General features: G+C 45.4%; 1 protein-coding gene across 5 annotated transcripts in view; it reads right to left on the bottom strand.

Annotated features, from left to right (window-relative positions):
* LOC119455448 (WD repeat-containing protein 7) overlaps positions 1-23,821 on the bottom strand; it is a 136,616-nt gene that overhangs the window by 28,877 nt on the left and 83,918 nt on the right. For all 5 annotated transcript variants that reach the window (XM_049668780.1, XM_049668781.1, XM_049668783.1 and 2 more), the window contains 5 exons: positions 23,262-23,514; positions 18,466-18,693; positions 13,466-13,625; positions 8,677-8,880; positions 1,665-1,851 (listed from right to left, as the gene is read on the bottom strand). In XM_049668780.1, coding sequence (XP_049524737.1) covers positions 1,665-1,851; positions 8,677-8,880; positions 13,466-13,625; positions 18,466-18,693; positions 23,262-23,514 — 1,032 coding nt within the window. The remainder of the gene's footprint in view (positions 1-1,664; positions 1,852-8,676; positions 8,881-13,465; positions 13,626-18,465; positions 18,694-23,261; positions 23,515-23,821) is intronic.

The following is a 23,821-nucleotide window of genomic DNA, read 5'->3' as shown; positions in this document are numbered from 1 at the left end:
AATGAGTGGTTACTGCAGTACGTGTTTTCAAAACTGCACATCTTTGTATAAGCTTCACTGCTTCACTGTATAATTCTTCACTGCTCAGTGAAGGAATTGGTAAGGTTGTAACCACATTGTGCTCCCACTGAAAGGTCACCACGGCAACTAGAATACAAAACTGCAACGTCACAAAGTGGGAACCACAGTGTTTTAAGTGCGAAGCACTTTAGGGGCCCGGGCTGTCGGCGTGTAATGTGTAATCATGTTGTCGTGGTCACGTGCAATAACAGGGTCAAAACAAGTGCAGAATTGATCAAAACTGGTAAAAGATAGGAACAATCAAGCATTAAGTGCATTAATTAGCAGCAAATAGTGACTATCTTGTAATGTGATCTCGTGTCGTCGTGGTCACGTGCAAAAACAGGGTCAAAACAAGTGCAGCATTGATCAAAACTGGTTCAATATAAACTAACATGATTCAGAATAATTTAAAAGATAGGAATAATCAAGCATTAAGCGCATTAATTAGCAGAAACCCGTGAAAATCATTTCCCAAACGCCACTCTGGTACCAGCGTATCGCAAGACAGGGTGCCACCACCCCACAAGCGCTCGATTCCTCCTCACTCCAGCGCTACTCCAGCACCCGATCAGCACGCACCGTGTGGCAAGAGAGAAGAAACAGGGCTTTAAAAGCAGTTGGCACACTCCAGAACTTCCTTTGTGCCATGGATGCCGAGCTGCAGGCGCGCATCGAGCGACAACGCTGGCGCATCACTGCTTCGCACTTCCCCAGGTTTCACGTTAGTGGAGCTGCATTAGCGCTGGATTTGAACTACACAAGTGCAGGATTTTTTTTTTTTTACAACATTACCTACGGAGAAATCTAGTGCCACAGTCTCTGCTTTTCTTAACAGGCACTGTTAGGAAACTCATGCCCATCATGGAAATGCCGGGATATGCATGTGCTCAGCTTGTCTCGAATATGGCTTGGTCTCAAACACTGCCATAGTTGCATAAATAAAGCTAATCACCAAAAAAATTTCAGATTGCCAAGTGAAGAGAGCATGAACATACAATTAAAACTGACTTGCATTGAGTGCAGACCTTGTCATTTTTCCAACACTACCGACCTGCTAGCACTTTTTAAGCACAAGTTCTTATGATTAAATAAAAAGTATTCTTGTGAAATATTACAGAAAAAAAAAGAAAAAAGAAGAGGGTTTCATGTGTTGTCTTGGAAGACTCGATCATCATGACAGACAGAATGCTGTTAGCCAGATTGGCCTTCAAGGTTTTATGACTCTCTGAGAAAGATGCCAATCCGTAACTCCCTTTTTCAGGCATACCCATCCATACAACAACACTAAAGTGCCAGTTTTCTCTCTAGGTAACTATAAGAAACTCTATGCTGGGAACCACACACAGAGCCCTGAACTTGGCTCAAAAGCAAGCTAAAAAGCATGATGATGATGATGATTTATTGGCATCCGCTTTGAAACGGGGAGGTGACAAATAGCGACCTAGGTCTGCTTGAGCTAATCAGGTATGCTATACACGCTTTTAATTCTAGCACTTTTGTACGCATCTCCTTATTCTTTTTCCTCTTCCTCAAAACTTCTGAATGGCACATAACAAACAGTACCACCAAGTCACAAAGATGGGAGACGGGGAGGCACCAACCTGGGCACGAGCTTGTCCGAATCGCAGCATAGTTCAAGCAGGCCAAGCAGCACACGTGATACATCCATGTGTGCCTGCCAGACCGTGAAGCCCCGGCCGATCAGGTCGATGGCCGCACGGCGTAGCGATGTGTGTGCAGGCAGAGACGGAGACGCGGGCGTCAGCAGCAGGTACGCCAGCGCCTGGCCTGCAACCATATATAAACTTTACTCACTGCCGGTCTCAGTCATGCTCGGACCAGTCATTGTATTGAACAGTATTGAACTGAGATTATTTAATAGCTAAAGCGAACCAAACTTTAGGTTACTTGAAAAGAAACTTTTACCTTGCCCCGCTGTCACTAAAACTGTAACTCTATACAACCTACGTTTGGCCTCAGCTAGAATACACCTCGTCAGTGTGGGATCCACATCACCCTACATTTATTTCTACGGCATTGAGGCAGTGCAAAATCGCTCCGCTCACTTTATTTCAGCTAACTATAATCGCAGTGCCAGCGTCACAGAAATGAAAGCTACTCTTGGTCTTCCTTCCCTGGCCAACTGTAGAAAGCAGTCACGCATGTCTTTTTCACAAAATGTACTACCACAAACCCACTCTTTAATCCTTGTTCATCCTACCAGCGCCATTTCGCCTCACATCCCCATAAGGTTAACATACTATATTTTTTAACTACTGCAGGCTCGCAATCATTTGTCCCCAGAACCGCAAGGGACTGGAATCGCTTACCTGCCTTCATAACGGACATAGCTGCTTCAACTGCCTTTAAAAATGCCCTATCAAGCTCATTGTAGTACCGTACATTACTTTCTCGTGTGTACTTTACACTACGGCAGTATGTAATTATTCTGTATAACGCTTCGTATTTGCTGTATAATGCTTTGTATAATTCTGTATGATGCTTCTGTCTTTCTGTTATTATTATTTTTTGTGTTCACTTTTACTATGTATGCCCTTCCCCTCTGTAATGTATTTATACCCTGAGGGTAGTGAAAATAAATAAATAAATAAATAAATAAATAAATAAATAAATAAATAAATAAACTGTGATCGCACATAAAAGTTTACAAATCACAACTACAGTTGGCATTTAGTACTTTAGCTTGTTGCTTCTCTCACTCCCTCCCTGCTTTTTCTTAAAAATCTGCTAACCTTTTCCTGTCCTTTCACTTTTCCTTAAGTGTTGTAAATTTGTCTTTGTGCTGACTAGCCCAACTTTCTGTATTAGCAACTTCAGTAACTCAACCTTCTGACATGTTTGATCTTTCTGAAGGTTCAGTTCTTCCTTTTCATTGTTGAAATATCCATATTCTCCTTGGTAATACAGTCAAAACTCGTTATAATGAAGCTGGATCCACCCCCGAAAATACCTTTATTATAGCTAATATTTGTTAAAAGCATGTATGTGTGACATGTTCATATAGAGGAAAAATATTTCGAATTTTCTTTGTTTTACCCTATAATGTTTTGTTATGTCCATGCTTGTTATGTTGAGGTTTGAGTGCAAGATGATGATGACTATGCCTTTGAGGTGCTTTTTTTTCGTGAGCCTATTCATGGCAGTGCATATCTGTGCTTGGTGTTGTTACATCCGAATACTCCGGCGTAATGCGGCCCTTCAGCGTCGCGTTACGAAGACAAGCGCGTTCGGCGCAAACGCAGGTAAAACATGGATGGCGTCAGCAGCAGCTCTGCGCGTTGCTGCGTTGGCGTTGCACTTGGGCGCTGGCTATAAAAAGCCGATAGCCGTATCTGTGTGATCTTCTTCTTGAGTTGTGCCTTGTACTATACGCTTGTACCGAGATGCCAGTCGAGGCGTCTAATAAAGCAGTAAGCCCCTGCTGTCAAGATCACCTGGCTTCCATCCTTTCTTCAAACTCAACAGGTGTTTTATTCAACATGTTCGTGTTATGACAGTGGTTATTTTCATAGTACAACTTATGAAATATTTTATTTCCAAATGTACGCCATTTTCAAAGCCATTGTAGTTGGTTATTATAACTGCAGCATGATATTACGCATCTGTATATTTACTCACTGTCATAATTATGCACTATTTATCACTGCTGAGATGCGGCTGAAGCCCAACTAAACCAGCATTTTTTTTTCTGGCCACTTTTCCTTGCCTGCATGGCATTACAGAAATAAAGTGATTGACCTTTTCATCAACCGACTGGTTGCCCATAAAGTTCAGTTGCCTGGGTGTCCCTTTTCACCACATCGCACAGTCAAGTTTTCTCATCCTTTTTATTTTTGCAAGTGTGACCTACGTGACAAATTCATCTTGCACTGGGCAGAATGGTCTGCGCAGTTCGCAAGTTTCTGAAAGTGTTTGTAAGACAGTAAATGAGAGTCAGACTGTGAGTACTGAAGAGTGCGATCCTGCATGATACTGCACTTTTATCCACAACACCGTCCAATGAAAGCACTAGCCACACATTGCACTCACACCATGCTAAAAAAGGCAAAAAATAAAAATTAAAAAAAATAAAGCCACAGAAATCAAGATGTTAGATGATCCTAGGATGTGATCTTAATCTTTACACCGTATTTCCACCAGCTGCTCCAGTTATGTGCTGTATACTCCATTTGATACATAGCAGGCAATGCTACGAAGGCTATAGAGAATTCTCTCACTGCTCACATCCGCAACCAAAAAACAGTGCATCACACATGAAAGAAAGATATGGGCATGCGTCACGTGATTGGCAGTAACGTTAAGTGTCATACTTTGTCTCGTGAAATATGACGTAGTTATTACATCCAAGGTGTCGCAGATCTGAACCTACTTACCACTCAACGAGTAGAGTGACACGTTTCTGCAACCAGCGCCCACTTGTACCACTTGTGCTCACAGCCAAAACATAGTAGTACCACGTCTCGTAACCAGAAGCACAAAGGTGCCCAACTAATACGCGATTTGACTCAACTTTATGTCCACAAGTTGTATTCATAATATACATGAAGTACAGTCAATCCCGGATACATATAATTATTGTTTACATCAAACAGTTGTAAAATCCCCTTGAAAATCCCATGCAAAATTTTAGCGATGTATTACGCTTACTTCCGTTCACCGCCACATTCGATATATTGAATGCTGTGAACGTGTGCTCCTGCAAGCATGCTTCTCCTAACGGAGACTCGATTACTTCTCACATTGTCGAAAATATTTATAGCCGATAAATTTGAACTGGCAACTTTTTGGCAGATGCTATCAAACAACAGATTGAAACTGAAGGGCAGTACATGCCACGGAGCAAAAATGAGCAGGGTCTCAGTTTTGGTCGCTACGCATATGGATTGCTCGTGCAAACTGTGGCCGTTCGTTATCCGCAAGAGCAGATCGCGACACTGTTTAGAGAACCTAACGGCCTCCCAGTCCTATACACATTTCCAAAGAAAGCATGGATGACCCTCGATCTTTTCACTGAATGGGGCCGGGCATGCTGAAGATATCTCCGTTGCTGGATTTGTCTTCTTGTAGACAAGTGAATTCCGTGAATGTCATTTTATGGTTCTGCAAGTGGCCAAAACGAATCCAACCCCAACCCTCCACATGGATGGATCTTTACATTACAGTTGGAATTTACCAACCACCGCATGCCACATCTGCACTTTCACAGAAAGACCTCTGCGGCATTGGTGCGCAATACTCGCAGCTGTGCGATTAGGGGACCTGGATCTGCGCTGAACATGTTTTATTTGTGCTTGCCCGGTTGCACATGACTGGGAATGGACTCTGATGTTCTGCAAGCTGAAAGCCACTTTTGAAACCAACAGCATGTGTGTATTGTTAACATACTAACCAAAAAAAACTTACGATCCGAAGTGGCTAAAGATTTGACAGACTCGACTGTAGTTGACATCAGCATAATGCATAGTGTTGCGCGAATCATTGTGCATGAGGCACAACACATGCGTCGAGATGGTGGGGCTTCGGCGGCCTGAGACACGCTTTGTTGGTTTTCTATTGTTGGTTTTAAGACGGCGACGGAAAACCAAAATTAAATCGAGCCGGAGGACGTCGCTGGATGCCGTGAAGCGAAACGTGATGCTTGCATCCTGCCGCCTGGAACAACGGCGTGTTTGGGTTATCGCCTACTAAAAGCATGCAGTACATTTCCAATGGCACCACGCGCTGTGAAACGGCGGGCGAAGATGCTTATCACAATAGGGCTGGTGGAAGTAGTTGATAATGTGGCATGCAACAACTCTAGAGAAGATTTGTTGGTACTGGATTAAGAAACTGAGTGCACCGGTGAAGCTGCCGCAGCGGGCAGCTGTATACTGTTCTCGAACGAGTGCGCCTAGCGCATTTTCTAGTTTACACGGCATCTAGCGGCCGGAAAGCGTGTCATACGATTGCAGTTTGGTGATGTACTAAACGTTGGTGCCGAAAAATCATGTTTCCCGGGAATGTATGAACTCGTAAAAAATAAGTATTGGCTCTATGGGTCATTTTTTCTGTTCTTGAATGCGAATGTTGGCGCCAAGAAATCATACGTAATGGGATCGTATCAACGAGGTTTTACTAGTAGCATAATTTATAATTTCACGCTTGGTGCACAGTTTATCGTTCCATTCAGCTTTGAGACTGCGGCACACAGCTAGTATTGGTACACCCACTCACACAGCAGAACACTGTTCTTCTTTAACCTGCAAAAAAAACTTTTCATAAAGCTTGCTGCACCTAAGCCGAAACATTCTTTGTGCGTTCACACACTTCAGTGACACACTTCACTCCGAATAATTGCCTTTGGACAGGCATACTTAATCCTGCGAGTTAGGTTTGTCCATTTGCTGACAAAGCCAGCAATAGATAGATAGACAAGCATAGCATTTTTCTTTCTGTTCTATCATATAATAATTTTGAATGCTTTCACTTGTGAGCTGATGCCATGGCAATACATGCAAAACTGGTTCCTGTTGGTAAATAGGGTTCCAAATTTCAGAATCAAATGGCAATGTGACCCCCTTACACTTGGTGACTTAGCACATTGAAGTATACTGTGGTGATTGTGGCAATAAATAAATAAATAAATAAATAAATAAATAAATAAATAAATAAATAAATAAATTCTTGGGTGTGTGTGCCAAAAACACTATATAATTATGACATAAGCCAACAAACGACACCAAGGACAACATAGGAGAAATTACATGTTTGTATTAATTGAATTACAGAAATGATAAATTAATGGAAATGAAAGCAGATGAAAACACAACTGGCCGTAGGTGGGGCACGAACCCATGTCTTCGCATTATGCATGCGATGCTCTCACCGAATGAGCTACCGCAGTGCCATTTTCCCTTCTACTTTCTTGGGTATTTATGTTTACCTACTAGAACTAAACCTGCGAGTGTTAGCCTGCGCCACGCCTCACAGCCTTGATGGCAGGATTATGAGGCACATCGTACTGGAAGGCTCTGGATTAATTTTAACCACAAGGGGGTCTCTTACGTGCACCTAAATCAATGTACACGAGTCATTGCAGCATGTTTCTATGGACAGATCATGCTACGTCCATCTATGCCGCAGCAACAGTACCGGAGCACCCGAAAGCCTCCTCAACGCATTAAAAGCCCTCGGTTGCGAGTGCCGCAGTGCGGAGAAGGAGACGGCCAAGGCCACCGCTCAACTTGTGCTCTCTCCACGCAAATAGGACAGCCGGAGCAACACCTGCCAGTGTACGCAATCTCGGAGGCCATTGTTTAAGAAATGTGGGATCTCAAATGCGCAAGAGACACTGCCAAAGACGACATCATTTGGGCACTTAATAGTGATAATGTGATCTCAGATAGCGATGACGAGTGATGCTCGCTAACTGGCTCCTACGCAATAAATTTTCTTACTAATGTGGTTAGTATTAAAAAGAACATTTACCATTTGTATCACGACCATTTGTAATGAAATGTGCAGGCGTTACGAATGGTCCTGCTCTCACGCAACGTGCTGGCAGCGGTGGGGACGGTGGTTGACAGTTTAACGGGGTCACAGAAACAATGCGGTTTGCTTGCTTCTGAACTCGCAACTTTCCTTCCAGTGACCCCAGAGAAAGTTGCGAGCTTAAAGACAAGCAAACTGCCCCGTAAGACACCAGAGAAAAACACTCCATCTGCAAGCAGCAGCACACCGTGCCGTTCTCCATGCCTTGCCCAAAAAGGTCCTTACCGCCCGGGAATCGGAAGAACACAGGCAGCAGCAGGCCTCCATCAGCTGCTCCATCATAAGAATTCTCATCACATATCATCACTAATTACACACCTATCGAAGAAAGGACGCTAATCGTATTAACGTCACCAATCATCTGCGATACATGAATGCGCTGTGAGAAAACAATTGGCATTTCTCTCTCCCAACATACATATCTGGTGAGGGTACAATCAAGAGTACTGCATTTCGTATTTTCTTAAAGTACAAAAATCGGGGTGCTCATTACAACTGAGGGCATTCAATTTTTCATTTCTGGCTGCGAAACATTGTCTGGCGCGTTACAAACGAGGGTGCGTTAGAACCGAGTAATTATGGTATGTTCATAACACTAGCGCCTCCTGGGCAGCACTGGCCAGGACGCGCTATGGCAGTTTGAGCGTGCAACTAAGATATGCTGACGCCGTCAGGTAGGTAGGCTACGAAAATGGCACAACATTGGCAGAGCATTGTGAATGATAACAGATGCACTCTTGCACCCATGTTTGCTTCAGCCTAATGCGTCCAGTCAAGTTCTGTCCATGGCACTGTGCTTTGCAAGGAGCACGAGCACTTCTACATTTTAGCACATCAGTGCCCAGTCAGGCCAGAAGGTGGGCTCATGTGCGTCAATATGAGCAGTGAATTCGCCGCTGCGAAACCACAGCATGTGTTGCTGAAAATTGCTTCTTCCGCTCGCTAGGCTGTGTGTTACAACGCTGCTGTTGGCATGCTATGTTTCAGCGATGGTCACTCATACATCAGTTAGAGAAAGCGTGCCATCACTGTCAAAACTGCGCTTGTGCGAAGGGGACTCACTCGTGTGCCATGCGAGAGAGTAGTTGGTGGGCCCAAATCCGTCCACGACAGACTTCTTCTTCTGGTCGTCGGCGCCCTTCCGCTTGCTCTGTTCAATCTCGTGACCGTACTCTGCTCCGATCACACCCAGAAGAACAATGGCTGTCGACTGCTTACGGCGGGCCTCGGCAGCACTCCAGGCGTGCTTGGTGGTTGCCTCCCCACCTGCGCGTACACACACACACACACACACACCCTGAGTCAACTTTTGAAACTATCGACACGCTGAAGAGGGCAGTGAGTTGAGAAAAAAGAATATAGCGAATCGTGTAAACTCGTGTAAGGCCCACACTTTTTTTTTTCCTGATCTCTTACTGGTTTCGAGCGTTACACGAGGCAGGCTTATGGCCAATCACTGAGGTATTGAGACTACGAGATACGCTGATGATGATAATGCCATCATCGACAGGACAACTAGTTTCATCTAGTAGTGGCAGCAGAAATTTACCAGGACGTGGGTATGCACGTGACGCTTAGCAGAACTTTTTTTTTTTTTTTCTAAATTTTCGCGCTCCAAAGTGGGGGTTGTGGGCCATACACAAGTAAATACAGTAATACGATAAAATAGAACATGCTAACAGCTTATGCAATGATCATGACATTCGGCACAAAAAAGAATGCATTCAAAGGAGAAATGGTAAAGGTTAGTGTCAGTCATGTAGAATGGAAGCTACACATTGACAAAAATGCCCGAATACTTAATTACAGAGTTACTGTCTCCAACCTGAAACGTTAAACCTGATGTTTCGAGGCCAACTTGGCTACTTCCTTGGGGGTTAAATTACAGATGGCAGCGGAGTGCAGCTTAATAGAAATAGATCTTGATAATAAAGAGAGGGGGTTTCACTAGGGCTGGTAAGCTTGTGTTCCTTACTGATTCCAGCTATTTGCGGTAAAATGCTGCAAGCATTAAGTACTACTATGATGCAGTGCAGTGCGACAACTGCTACGCCATGAGCAGATGTGCAACCTCTTTCCTGGGTTTCAGCACCATAATGTTCAGAGTCATGTAACTGCACATTTGCTGACTGCGATTGCTCTCTGGAATTTTCAAATTTTTGCTTATGCAAGGCACAACTGGTAGCTCACGTTGTGGTTCACGCTTCATCGTGCCCCTAAGTTTCAACATGCTGTAAGACATACACTGGAACATGTAGAAGTACCACAAACAAATGTAGTTTATTGAAGATCAGACACAAATCTATTAATGGTGTATTCAATACCAAGTGCCTGTCTTCCACGTGCCTATCCTGTCTGTGCACTGTGATGATTGTGAGCATGCACTGCTTTTCATGGGATGTATTTTCATCAGCTTCTACAATGACAAATACATATGTGAAAATAGAGGCAAAAGCCACATCAGAAGGTGATGCAGCATTGTGTGTTGCTGGTGCAAAACAAGTTTTTTTTTTTTTTTTTTTATGCTGCGGAATGATAGACACATAGAATGATATGGCATGTAAGGGGCGCGCAAGGTATTTGAGGACCTGGTGCCAAATCGCCATAGAGTCTAACATCGTCACTGCATTTACCTAGGTACTTAAGGGAGGCCACGGCCCGCGAAAGTGAACTTTTGTACTGCTAACCTGATTTTGATAAAAATTGGAGGATGCGTTAAGGACAGTATTATAAGGTCAGGAGGCAAATTTTGTTATTCTAGAAGAATTTTTGAAAAAGTTACTATTTTTCAAATGTTGAAGAGACTACGGTCACTCGCAACAACTATAGTTCTGAAATGACAAAACATTTGGGTATTCTTGTGCATAATATATTATTAGAAAGGCCCAAAGTATGCCACTGTGCAGCTATATTGTTCAATTTCCACATTTTTTATTGAAGATAAAAACATTGCATAATTGGCTTCATCCGGCAATTTAACTTCCACCTTGCTGGTAAAATTTAAATTTTCATATTAAAAAAATTGTGGAATCTGAAAATTTGAGTCCACGGTTGCATTCTGCATAAAATTCTACCCTAGTAAGCACCCTACTGATAAGTCTTCCTTTCCTTATACAAGAACAATAGTTTTTGAAATCACAAACTCTTGTGAAAAAAAAAAAAAAAAACTGAGAAAAAAGGATCCAAAAGTTCTCAAGCTAGTCACCTTATTCAAATTCGTAACTTAAATTTTCCTGCAGTGCACGTTGGGCCTTCTTCTTCAATTAGGCTTTGTTCTGTGGCAATTGCTACAAGCTGTATTTTTTCCTGAGCCAGTTTTGAGCAGTCAAGTGCCCTGGCTTTTGCCCCTGATATGCACTGCCTGGAAAAAATTGAGGAGCGATCACTTAACCAGCACATAGGAAAGCCAAAAAAGGTCACCAAAAGCGGAGCTTCGGTTCGAGTGAAATGAGCGCAAAGAGAAATGGCACGAAATGGGCCCTAGGTGAAGTGGCTCGAAAAATTTGTGGCAGCTAAAAAGAAAAAGGACTATCGCTGCCTTCTTTTCACATTATACGTGCTTCTCATCACTGCGAACATCAGTCAGCGCCCGGTATTCCTCCTCACCCCCTGCAACTGCTACGAGTGAACCGCACCAAGTCCGCAAGTGCGGTGAAGCTGCAGGAAATCGGGAAATTCTCGTTTGTGCAGAGTCGCGGCTTGTGAAAAAACGCTATTCTGAGCATTTCAATTGCGCTGATGAGGATAAGATTTTTTTGGCACATTTTCAGATAGTAAAGAAACCTGAAACGGCTATAATCTGGGAACACGTTTTTTTGGCCGAAAATTGCAATTATTCGCACCATATCCACCCTTACCTCTGTCTTCAAGAACCCCTCAGGCACCTATCCAGCCCAATTTATTTAAGGGTAGCAGCTACCAGTCTGACAATAGATGAAGCCATACACAATACTAGTTGCCTTCATACAGTGGCCACAGTGACTTGGAAATCCGCAGGTGTGGCAAAATGCTTTGTATTCAGGGAAAAACAACAGCTCGTGTCCTATTGTTATCTGGGACAAAGAGAAACAAGCACTGCCATTGATCAGATGTCATTCAGGCAGGTGAGTATCTCCTGCAGGCGGCGGCCATCACGAGTGAGAACCCTGAAAAGCCAATAATGGCCATTAACGAAAATACCTAACTTTGAAATATCACTGCTATTCCAGAAGTCGTCAGAATGTCCCGAAATACCTCGCACACCCTGTGTCTACTTGTGTACTTGTGGCTGGTCTTCAATAGTTGACAGTTGTTAGTAGCATTTCCATGTGACACACTGTGTGTCCTTCAATTTCTATAAATGTAAAAAAAGCCTTGTGAATCTAGCACTGGCCGCACATTAAAAAAAAACAAAAAACACGTAGTCAAAATTAATCCAGAGCCATTCACTACAGCAAGTCTAATTGCCCTGATTAAATGATTGATTGGTTGACTGATTAGGTTTAACGCCCGAGAGCAACATAAACAAGAAGCAGAAAAAGCACCCAACACATAGCTTATTCACTTGACAGTACTGTATATTGCCTGATGCTAACAAGCCGACGAATCTAACCAGCACTCAGATTTTATGGGTTCAAAGCAGAAAACTAACGCAGAAATGACATTAGAGCTCCTGAACAAAGTAGAAAGATAACGTATACCCAATTTTTTTGCAAGAAAAATGTAGCATGCCTCCAATACTGGCAAAGTTTCCTTCACTGAATGAAAATTTATCTACACATTATGGCCATCGTTGTCACACTCAGAAAGCATTTTATTGCTATGGGTCACATGGCCTCCTCCAAACATGTCCATTGCACATTTGATTTTCTGCTTTTATCAAACGGCACCACAACAATCACAAATGGTATGGTGGCTCGCACCTAGACTAACCATTTCCCTAGTTTGTCCTGTAATGCATCTGATTCTTGGAATGTCAAAAACAGCTGACATGACACGATTGCTGCTAGCTTAGCATGTAAAATAACTGTTGTTTTGAATTAGCTTGTGTAATCCAAGACTTAAAGTGGTGCATCATCGTCACCATCGTACACGGGAACTTATGTCGCCACCTTGCGACAGAATCGGCGAATCGACATTGTCGATGACGCCGATTCTGACAGTAGGCTGTCTACTGCAATTGTGGTTTTGTATCTGATTGCAACATTCAGGCAACTTTCGGACCAATTTTCTCAGAAAAATGTAATGCATGCATTAAAAATCGGTAAATACACTAATAATTTATTGTGAGCTGCTGTTCTCGCTTGAAAATATTCCTAGGCCAGACATAAAATAGTCGTTCTCAGGAAATATAACGCATCTTCGATGCATTCGCTCTCCTTTAACGCCGTTAAGACAGATGCTGCAGCCACTGGGGTCCCTATTTGTGTCAGGTGCACTTGAACCAACCACTCAAGTTCAAAAATTATCCGGTGATTGCAAATTTCAGGGTCAAAATAACAAGTTCCAGCCCAAAACATCAGGCACCAACTGGGACAAATTAACCGAAAAATCAAATTACAGTCGAACCCCAACACATCGAATCTAAAGGGGATCACAAAAAAGTTTGATATATAGGCAATTCGATATACAAGATGAAAATTCTATACAAAAATTTTCAAGGGGATTTTACTGCCGTTCAGTTATACACAATAATTCGTTATACGTGGGTTCAATATATCCAGGTTTGACTGTAGTACGAATAACGGAACTCTACTGTATACCTATTAGCACTTACACGCACTGCCAACTTGCCATGTAGTATGCTCTCTCACTGTAAAACCACGAAAACATGCAGCTAAGGCAGGGTTCCCTCCTCCCCCTAAAGTGATACCTTCTCTCTCCTCTTCGTCTTCTTCCTCCGATGAGTTCTGCCCGTCACTGGTTCGTATCGACTGTGTGTCGGCCTTGGGCTGGGGCCCTGAGGGTGTGCTCCCTCCCGAAGAGGCTCGGCTGGGAACAGCGCTTCCCACCTGGTAGCTCGCAACGTTGCCCTGCAGGTCGCACAAACATCAGCAGGAACGTGAGAACGGAAACTTCAGCAATGCCCCCCCCCCATGGGAATGAAATGATGAAAGTAATAATCTGTTCAAATGGAAGTAATGCGCTGTTCAAAGAATAATTTAATATAAAGACTCGGGCATCTGTGTGGTGCGGGCGTCACCACCACTTCTAGAGTGCTCGCTTGCTTGCAGACGAGTGGCAGCAATTCGAAACCATGCGCAGCGGCAATATAACAACGAAAGACCTGAAAGTAGGTGCCCCTTCTTTACAGTACAAAACTTAGTAGGCAAGTCCCATAAATCATCTGTCTCATTGGGAGCCTAAAACATAATAATAGCAAGTTTAGCATTGTTTTCAGGAAATGCATTTCACGGCACTGACAAGGGTAGAGGCTTGGGCGAGTTAGTAAGTTATGGCAAAACGAGCAGAGCATGGACGATGCAGATGATGCAGGTGAAAGACAAGACCGTATGTGCCTTTCTTACCATGTCTCCACCTTCCACAATGTGCCAATTTCGCCACAGCACTGAGTGCCATTTTGGTGGCTTGGCAACACCGAAACGGCGATTGGGTGCTACGAAATCACTCAAAATCATTCCTAGTTTTTGGAAAGTAGCCATTAATGTTGTTCTTTTATTAATTAAGACAGCTGCATTGGCGTCACTACTTTGCTGGTGCTAATATGAATTTTTGGGTTCGAAGCGAATTCAAAGTGAATAATAATTAGTGTTGAACAATTTCGAAGGAATTATGGTTCAAATATTTGCAGGACTTGTATAAACCTTTAAAACAACAGCCAGAAGTTCACAAATAAGGAAAAGAGGGGGCTCGGGGTTGCTTTACTAATAAAGATGAAAAATAGCGTCTTTTTTAAATGTTGTTAATCAGATACTTTAATGCAAAAAGCCCTAGTCGTTCAGCATTTCTTTAAATTCAAATAATCAGGTATGCACAAATAATCCATCAGCGAGTGTAAATTAATTCATCTTTGGCTTGCCTTCGTTATGAGCAGTGGAGCCGTGTCAACGTCAAAGCGACTTCCTCACCAAAACCCAAACTATTAATTTTAAACATTAAACTGTGAGGTTTAGCAGTCCAGAAACTGCAAAGTGGCTTATTGTGAAGGGCTCCGGATGAATTCTGACCGCCTGGGGTTTTTAATTAGCGTGCATCCAAAGCACAGTACATGAATGTTGTTGCCTTCTGTCCCCATCAGAATGCGATCGCTGCGGCCAATACAGAACCCACAACCTTGATCTCAGCTGTGCAACGCCCAACAGCTCAGCCCCCACATTGGGTCGAAACTAGCGATAGTATGTGTTTTCAAATGTACATTCGTTTGTTCTGAATGCTTCTAAAATTCCAAGTAGTACTGAAATTCAAACTAAAGAGAATACTGAATAGCATAATATTCTATGGAATGTTAAAAAAAGTTCAGAAATTGTGACGCGGCTTGTGTGAATAGCCTACGCATGGTCACAACTTATGGACGGTCGAAATCGTTGGACACGTTGAAATTTGAAACAATCTGTTACAGCAACGGTGGTTAAAATGACAATTCTGATGCAACCACACTTTGGTGGCCTAGCCAGCGGAAACTGTGTACATGTTTCTTGACAACAAAGGATGCCCTAATTGAAGCAGTAGTTAGTGTCCCCTACATGCAAAGCACAGGCATACGGTATTTACATAGAATTGGAAGTGTGGGTTTTATGTGGCATGTACGGTTTTCACAAGAATGGATGTGCAGCATGTTAATGTCTGGAAAAATGTCTGGAAAAAATAAATTGCACGCAAGAAGAGTTTTTTTTTTTTTTTTACAGTATACAGTAAAACCTCGGTGATACGAATCTCGCGGGGTCGCGTGAAATATTCGTATCACCCGAAATTCGTATCATCAAAACATACAGAATATCAATAAAAATGAATTTATTTTTACCAGAAAAGATTTCTAATAGTGTAATCCCATTGATACCTTCCTCGCTGCTGCGCTTTCCCGGCTGCTACGTCGCGTTTTCACGGTCCCGACCTAAATCCCATTGACTTCCATGTATAGTCGAATCTCGATAATTCGAACTCGCAGGGGCCCAAAAATTTGTTCGAATTAAAAGGACTTATTTTTGAAATATTCGTGCACCATAGCATGACGTACGAAAGGTGCGATTCGTGAAATATCGCGGCACGCAAGCACATATCGAGCGAGGGCCACGAAACTGCCCGCGCTCGCTTCGCGAGAACGGCAGAAAACGAAACTTAAGGGAGCGGGCGGCGCAGGCACGGCGAGAGAGCGAGGTTGTGGTTGTGAAGAGGCGACACGGCGACGGCGCACGCGCGCGGGGACCATCGCAGGTGAGGGAGGAGGGCGGCAGGGAAGCGGATTTGGCCTCGGCAACTCTGTCGCTTCGGTGGCTCCCCTCGCCCTTCCTCTCAACACCCTCGTAGCCCCCTCACCTTCCGACTGTCTCCGTGCGCGTCCGCCGCTCCCGCCAGCCCGGCGCCAGCTTAGCCCGCTCCCTGAAGTTTCGGTTTCTGCCGTTAAAGCATTGGCCGAACATGGGCCTCCGCCGTTGCTTCCCTCTGCGATGCAGCCGCAGCGTTGGCTGAGACTTCGGCACGTACACGCGTGTTCCAGCGCCACGCAGAAACGGCGACCTTGGCATGACGCCGCAGTTTTTTTTTTTATTACTCCGCACGGCGTTGAGGGTCTCGTCCTAAGCTTTTGCTCTCTGGCGGTGTCGGAGCAATGCCGGTCGGAGGCGCCGCCATGTGATTTGGCGCACTGCTGTGCGCGGTTTAAGTTGCAACAAGCGACTGGCACGTTGCAGATACGACGCACCCGCGCGGGTGCCGTTACTGCCGTATCCTGAAAGCGATCTGGGACGTGCGCATAGTGCGCGCCCACGCGGACCTTATCGTCAAAATGATCTGCGATGTTGACAAAGTGCGCCTAGTGCCAGTAGCTTTGTATGCCTTCGACGTTTAGTTCATGCGTTGAAGCGAGAGACAGCGCATAGGTCAACTCGCTCGCTGCTGCTGCTGCTGCTGCTGCTGCTGCTGCGTTTCGGTTGCTTCAGCTTTCGGGCGAAACTGCGGCTTTTTTTCTCTCTCTTTTTCTTTCGCGGTCCCTTGAAAAACGTATCAACGGGACGTTTTATTCTTGTCCAAATCGTCAACGATCGCCTTCTGAAAGGAGTATAAGTGCGCGCACGTGATCTTGGGAATGTTTTCGCACGCCACTGAACGCCTGAGCAAGTCGAGTGCAGGGAGCGTTTTTGCCGTCGGGGCTGCGCCGCGGTCATTGTTGCAGCATTGGTCCTCGTCTAATTTCTCGCTAAGCATCAGCTAGGCTGTGATGTGGTCCGGTCCGCTCGACGTGGGGACCAATGAGAGATTGCGCAGCCGCGTGACGTAGTCGGTTGCTTGGCGACTATGAATCCCGCCCAGATCCCGCTGTGCCGGCTTGTCTGTGCCGGTGGCCCCGCTGGCTCGGCCGCCGCCGCTGTTGTTCACGCGTTCGTATGATCCGTAGCGGCGCGGCAACACGTTCAGCACAGCCGATCTTTTTCGTATTGTGAGCAATGTATTTCGGCCGGGGAATGTTACGAATTCGTATCACACCGAAATTCGTACCAGCCGGGTTCGTATCACTGGGGTTTTACTGTATTACTTAGAGGGAAACCCTGATGCCACTGTCTAAGCAAGTTTCCAAACAAGCACTGTGCTTGTAACTTGTAATACCATCCATATCTCGGCATTCCCATGGTAATGGGAATGCCGAGATATGGATGGTATTACAAGTTTTGAATGCGGCTTGGCATAACAACTGGTAATGGCTGAGCAAGTGAAGCTTTCTTATAATGAATTCTTCATAAAAAGTCTCGGTCCTTCTGTAGTACATCTTTCATTTTTGCTGACTCACACATAGCACAACAAGAAAGCAAGAAAGCTGGAACATGTGGTTCAGTTACAAAATGCAGACCTTGTCTCCACTCTGGCTTTAGTGACAGGCCAGTACTGTTCACTATTGACATATATCTGTACTATCGTGAGCAATATGAGCTCGAACACGGGAGCGCGTGGAAAATAGCCTCAAAACCTAGATAGCGTCATACGTGGATGGCGCTGCCGAAACCGGAGGGGAAAGGAGGGGCGCTCTTCCGCTAACTGTTGGCACTCCCGCTTCGCTAGCGTACAAAAAAAAAAATGATAAAAGTGGCGTATCCGAACGCTCAGCCAACACCGCCTAGATTTAATACAAGCATGACCTGTGCATTATGGCAGTCTACGTCACAGCCGATATCTCAGCAGCTGCATAGCCTGATGGGTCATTTGATGTAGCTGTGCGCGTTGATGTGAATTGATATCACCGCTAGTGGCCAGTGACATGCTACAAGCTACCGTTTTGCAGCAATGATATCGAGGCGGGAGTGTGAACAGCCAGCGGAAGCGTGGCGCCCTTTCCAATTTGTTTCCAAAAGCGGCCGCTGCAAATCGGCCGATGTAGGGTTCGAGGCTATTTTCCACGCGCTCGCGTGTTCGAGCTCATATTGCTCACGATAGTACAACCCAATACAAGCTTGCATGTGATAATACAGAAAAAAAAAGAAAGAACAACATATTACAGGCTGCTTTAGCAGACACTCAACGTTACTTGCAAGATGTGCCACTGAGGTCTCCTGGCTTTTCGAGAAAGATGCCAATCCAAAGCCATACCATGGCATTCTAATGCATACAACAGTGCTGTTTCACCGCTTTCCCTCTGGTTAAGTTGTAAGAAACTCTAGCCGTAAGAGCTGCCACTGCAAAAGACGACAAAGGTTTCAGACATGCCTCGATTGCAACGGTGCTCAGGCCAGCAGCATTGGGCGTCTGTTGTGCCGTCTGTCCTGCCTGAGGCACCGGCCCAGTGGACCCGCCGCCCGAGGCATAGGGCGAGGCAAGGAAGGCCTCGCCGTAGTTCGGCAGGTAGACGGCCCACTCGTCCACGACCATCTTGCGACCTTTGGGGCCGATGCGCCGAAGCTCTGCAAGTAGCAGCGCTTGGGCTGCCTCGCGCACCTGGAAAAAGCAGCCAACCACAACCAAAGCCTTAATAACCCCACAAAGGCCAAAGATCATTACACACCAAATAAAATTAAAAGAACTCATTTACCTTTGTCTCTGGCCATATGGAGAGTACACTTGTACAAAAAAAGAAAACAATGAAATGCTAATCGAGTTTTAAGTTAACCAGTATTTAGTAAGTAGTTTGCTGAGATATCCACCCCTGAAACTTCGCCTCAACATGCCAAAACGCCACTATGGCTTTTCAGTAAAGTTTCGACTGCCTAAATTGGCATTTCGAGATACCAAGCTCAGCGTATCGAAAATAATACATTGGGTCTTGAGCAGTCAGATCGCATGCCGCTCGGCGCTTTGGCGCATCGTGGGCCCTTCCTCTGCGGCTGCTACGTCGGCGACTGTGACATCACACAGAGGTTGTAATGGCATATTTGGGTGGTCGGTTGAGAGCGCTCTGGCCGTACTATGAAGGCGGTGAAAAACAGCTTTATTCCGAGCACAACCAGGTATGGAAGCGATGATCTTGCTTCCTTATCATCGGTGGAGCTCACTTATACTAGCAGTAACACTCAGTTGCTCTTTTACATGAACTTTTCAGCGCTGCCAGAGTGCTCTGAAACAACCACCCAAATATGCTATTAGAGTCGAAAGTGGCTTTCAGCTTGCAGAACATCAGAGTCTTTTCCCACTGACTTGTAACCCTGTGGGCATGCATGAAATGTGTTCAGCGTGGACCCGCGAATTTCATAGCGATGAGTCTTGCATGTTGATGCTGCAATGGTGGTTCTGCAAAGACTACCGAAGCGCAACTGTGGTGTGCAGTGGTTTTGAACTGTAATGTCAAAATTCGTCCAAGTGAGGGTTCGGGCCCGAGTTGTTTTGGCTGCTTTTGGGGACCCTAAAATGCCTTTCGCGGAAGCCCCTGGACTACAAGAAGAGAAACCTGGCAGTCCAAGCACCTCCAGTTTGGCATCCCAAGCTCACAGCAACTCGTTGAAAAGAATAAGTGTCATCAACGCTTTGTTCTGGAATGTGTATCAGACTGGTAGGCTTTTCGCATTCTTGAAGCAGTTTAGTGGTCTGCTCTAGCCAATAAAAAACGGCTGCTTGCAGCGACATGCACCTTGCTCATGTTTCTTGTGTGGCACGTGGTGCCCTTCAGATTCAATGTCTTGTTTAACAGCATTTGCCACAGTTTTGTCGGCATTGAATATTCCCGAAGCCACGAGAAATGAGTGTGGCTCTGTACGAGAAGTGCACCTGCAGGAACGCGGCACAGTGTTTAATACTATAGCAAATGTTGTGTTAGATGAGAGTTTGATACACGCATAGTACAGTGCCATACTTTCCATGGGATCTTCAATGGGATGTTACGACTGTTCGATATACAGTGGAATCTCGATGATACGAATCTCACGGGGTCACGAAAAATATTCGTATTAGCCGAAATTCGTATCATCGAAACACAATTAAAACTAGCTAAATTATGGGGGGATGAGGGGATCAGATCGCGAAAATCGCGAGAAAAATTCATTTTTGACAACCACGCGTTTCAGTATCTGCAACGCCTAATCTACGCTGTATCAAAATGGTTTGGCTGAAAACGCACTAAAAGTGGCCGAAAAAGATATATTCGTCAGCGCCCAGGGCGAGAAAACAGCTTTAAATTGCGCAAGATCACCACAATTCACGAAGACATATCTTGTATTTCCCGCCACCGAGCGCCGCCATCTTGGTATCGTTCGAAAGCTCAAAGTTTCTCCGTTCCGCTTCTCAATTCGTCCGTCGTCGCAATCTTGTAATAAACGCGCAAACACAAAAGAAGCGCGAGTCTGCGATAGGTAGTCACACGGGCCCTCCGATGAAAGCGGGCCTCCGATTGGCTGCCGTACTGAAAGGCGTCTCTCCATTGGTTGCTGCTGTGGCAGGGACAAGATGGCAACCGCAGTTGTCTGCTTCGTAAACCACGCCGGCGTCTTCGCTTGACACGCAGAATTCGGATTACTGACAGCTCGTCGCTCGTAGGAGAAGAAATTTTGGACGAAGCACGCCTTCCAAATACGGATGCGCAAGCCTCCTACGGCAAGAAAAATACGGCGATTAGCGGGAGAAGCGGAGGAGCACCCGACTGAACGTGCCGCGCTACCTTGCACCGTGGATTACATGCTGCGCTATCTTGCACCGTGCGACTACAGCAGCGAAACCGACAATCGACCTGTGCCATCGGCACCGATAACGCAGTCGACGAAAGATGCGCCAACGGAGGCTCCCTACGGCCGCGCGAATCAGCCGAGATCGTATCTCGGTAGACATAGCTCGCTGCGACTAGGCAAAAAGGTGCAAACACAAAGAACGTGGCCCGAAGCACAGCAGCCACTGCGTCCGATGGGCGGCCGCCGAAAAGGAGGAAAAGCACAAAAGCACCAAAAGCGCCACCGCTTCAAACTGTTCGTGCCCAGTCACGGCCTCCGCGCTGTCCGGCGCCGTGTCCGCGCCTCCACACCAAAAGAGAAAGGGAGAAAGCGCGTGACTGCGCGCTGTTCTCTTTCGCGGCCGTCGGTGGGGCGGCGTTTATTCGTATCAACCGACGCAGGTCGAAAATCGATTCATAACAACCGTTCTCGAGCACGTTTCAAAGTAATGGGGCTCGGCCGGGACCACGGAAAACTTCGTATCATCCGGAAATTCGTATTAGCCGTGATCGTATCATCGAGATTCCACTGTATCCGAGTTCTATCCAATATATCCAGGATCGACCGCACTAGCCTTATCAGTTATGGATTTACATGCAGCTTCATCCGTCTGTTTTGTATCATTGTTATGTGTAATCACATCATCATTGGAAAAAACTAATATAATTATAATTACTGTTATTTGTATTTAGCTCCATTACAACCCACAATATATAAAACTCGAAGCCAGGAGGTACGTTAAAAAAGCCTCCTTTTCTTTTTTTGAGATCTATTCATGATTAAATGATCAATGATGTATAAAAAAAATTAATTGTTGGCTTTTACATGGGGTTTTACAGGCTAATAGTACCATGATTCAACTATGTGGCATGCTGCAGTGAGAAACTCTGGATTCATTTTGACCACCTGAGGTTTCTTAATGCGCACTTAAACCTAAGTACACGAGCGTTCTTTGCATGTTGTCCTTGTCGAAATGCAACAGACGCGACTGGAATGGAAGGTGCGACCTTGAGCTCAGCAGCACACTGCCATAACAACTCCTGGCCCTCCTGCTTAGGCCCTTATAGCGGCCTACAGTATAATATATTATAAATAAAAAGTTCTAGCTTGTTCTTAACTACATTAGTGTTTGCATTATAGCAGGTTACTGGAGAGGTGTACAGCTGCAACTACGCTGGCAGCGACGTCTCTGCTCTCTGGCTGACACCTCAGACACAGATTTCAGCCAGAGAGCAGACAGAGAGCTGTGACCTACTTTATTCTAATTACCTGCTGATGTAGATCATTGGTAGCAACATAATCTTTAATGTGAGGTCCTTGATTGTTGCCCATGACCCATAACCCGGTAATCTGCAATTGGTAATAAGTCTATGGACAAGCTAGAACTAGCTAATAAATACAGTTGAACCTCATTCATATGTACTTGAAAAAAAAAAAAAACGGGGGAAAAAAGTACTAACCGAGAGAATGTACGATCAAACGTAACTAAATGATATTAGAAAGATTGAACTGTAGTAGACATCTACGTAAGATGAAATGTTGCGTGAATAGTTGCGCACGAGGCATGAGCCACGCGTCGAGCTGGTGGGGCACCCGCAGCCTGATACGCGTGTTCATATAGCGCAGTGTTTTAGGACGGCAACGGGAAACTGAAACGAAATCGAGCTAGTGCGAAATGCCGGATGCTGTCGGAGCGAAACATGACGCTCACATCGCGCCACCCGCAGAAGGGAACTGCGGCGCGTTTAGGTTATCGTCTACTAAAAGCGTGCAGTATGCTTCCAATGGCACTACTGCCCCATGTGGAAGACAGAAAAGTGACAGAAAGGTGAAGATGCGTATTGCAATAACATTGGCGGCGATAGCAGTGAATGCAGCATGCAACCAACTGAAAGGGAATTTGTTGGTACCGGAATAAGAAACTGAGAGCATGCTGGCATTGTGAGATGTGCGGGTGAGTATTGCGGGAAGCTGATGCAGGGGGTGGCTACTGTTCCCGATCACGCATGCCTCGCGCCTTTTCTTGTTTACATGAGATCTAGCAGTGGATAAAAAACTTATTTTATGATCGCAGTCTGCAGCTGGGAACGACGTTTAGGTTGTCGTCTATTAAATGCATGCAGTATGCTTTCAAAGGCAGCGCACGCTATGAAACCGATAGGTGCAGATGCTTATCGCATTAGAGCTGTCGGCAATAGCTGTGAATGCGGCGTGTAGCTAAAAGTGTAGCTAAAAATAAGTGTAGCTCAATTGGGCCATTTTTTGTGTTCTCGATCGCGAATGTTGGCGCCAGGAAATCGTACGTAATGAGACCGTATCAATGAGGTTCTACTGTAAATGAATAAATAAAGATAGGAGAATGTCAGGGCCTACCTCGAGGCAGCGGTCCTGCCACCGGCGCGCGAGCATTTCAACCTGTGGTCGCTTGAAGTCGGGCGTGCGCACGTGGTCAGGCAGCAGGACACAGTGCATCGCAGCCAGCAAGCTCCAGCCCTGCTTGACGTGAGCCTGCTGCTGCGACAGTGCCTCCTGAATGGCGGCCAGGGCAGCATTGCCGTCCACGCCGCCACCACCGGCCTCCCCAGGCGACATCATGAAGGCACGGCTGTCCGCACGGCTCAGTCGCCTGCGTCACCGACAGAGTCAGCAGAGCACTTTCCTGATCCTTTCAAAATACTTGTTTGAAAATGCGACAGCTTTAATAAATTGCAGAGGCCAGTTGGTCAAGAATAGACAGAAGCATTTTGAATCGAGAAATGTAGTCAATAATGTTTAACATCTGAAATCAATAAGCAGCACAACGGCGCTGCCCCACAAGCCGCTGTGGCTTTGGGGCACATAATAAAGAAATTATTATGACAGTAGAACCCTGCTGTTACGTTCCCGGGTGCTGCGTTTTCCCGGCTGCTACATAGTTTTCGGCCGGTCCCAGC

Source organism: Dermacentor silvarum, chromosome 6 (genome assembly GCF_013339745.2).
Source record: "Dermacentor silvarum isolate Dsil-2018 chromosome 6, BIME_Dsil_1.4, whole genome shotgun sequence".
Taxonomy (NCBI): domain Eukaryota; kingdom Metazoa; phylum Arthropoda; class Arachnida; order Ixodida; family Ixodidae; genus Dermacentor; species Dermacentor silvarum.
Note: the sequence above shows the minus strand (reverse complement) of the source record. Positions and strands in the feature narration are given on the sequence as shown.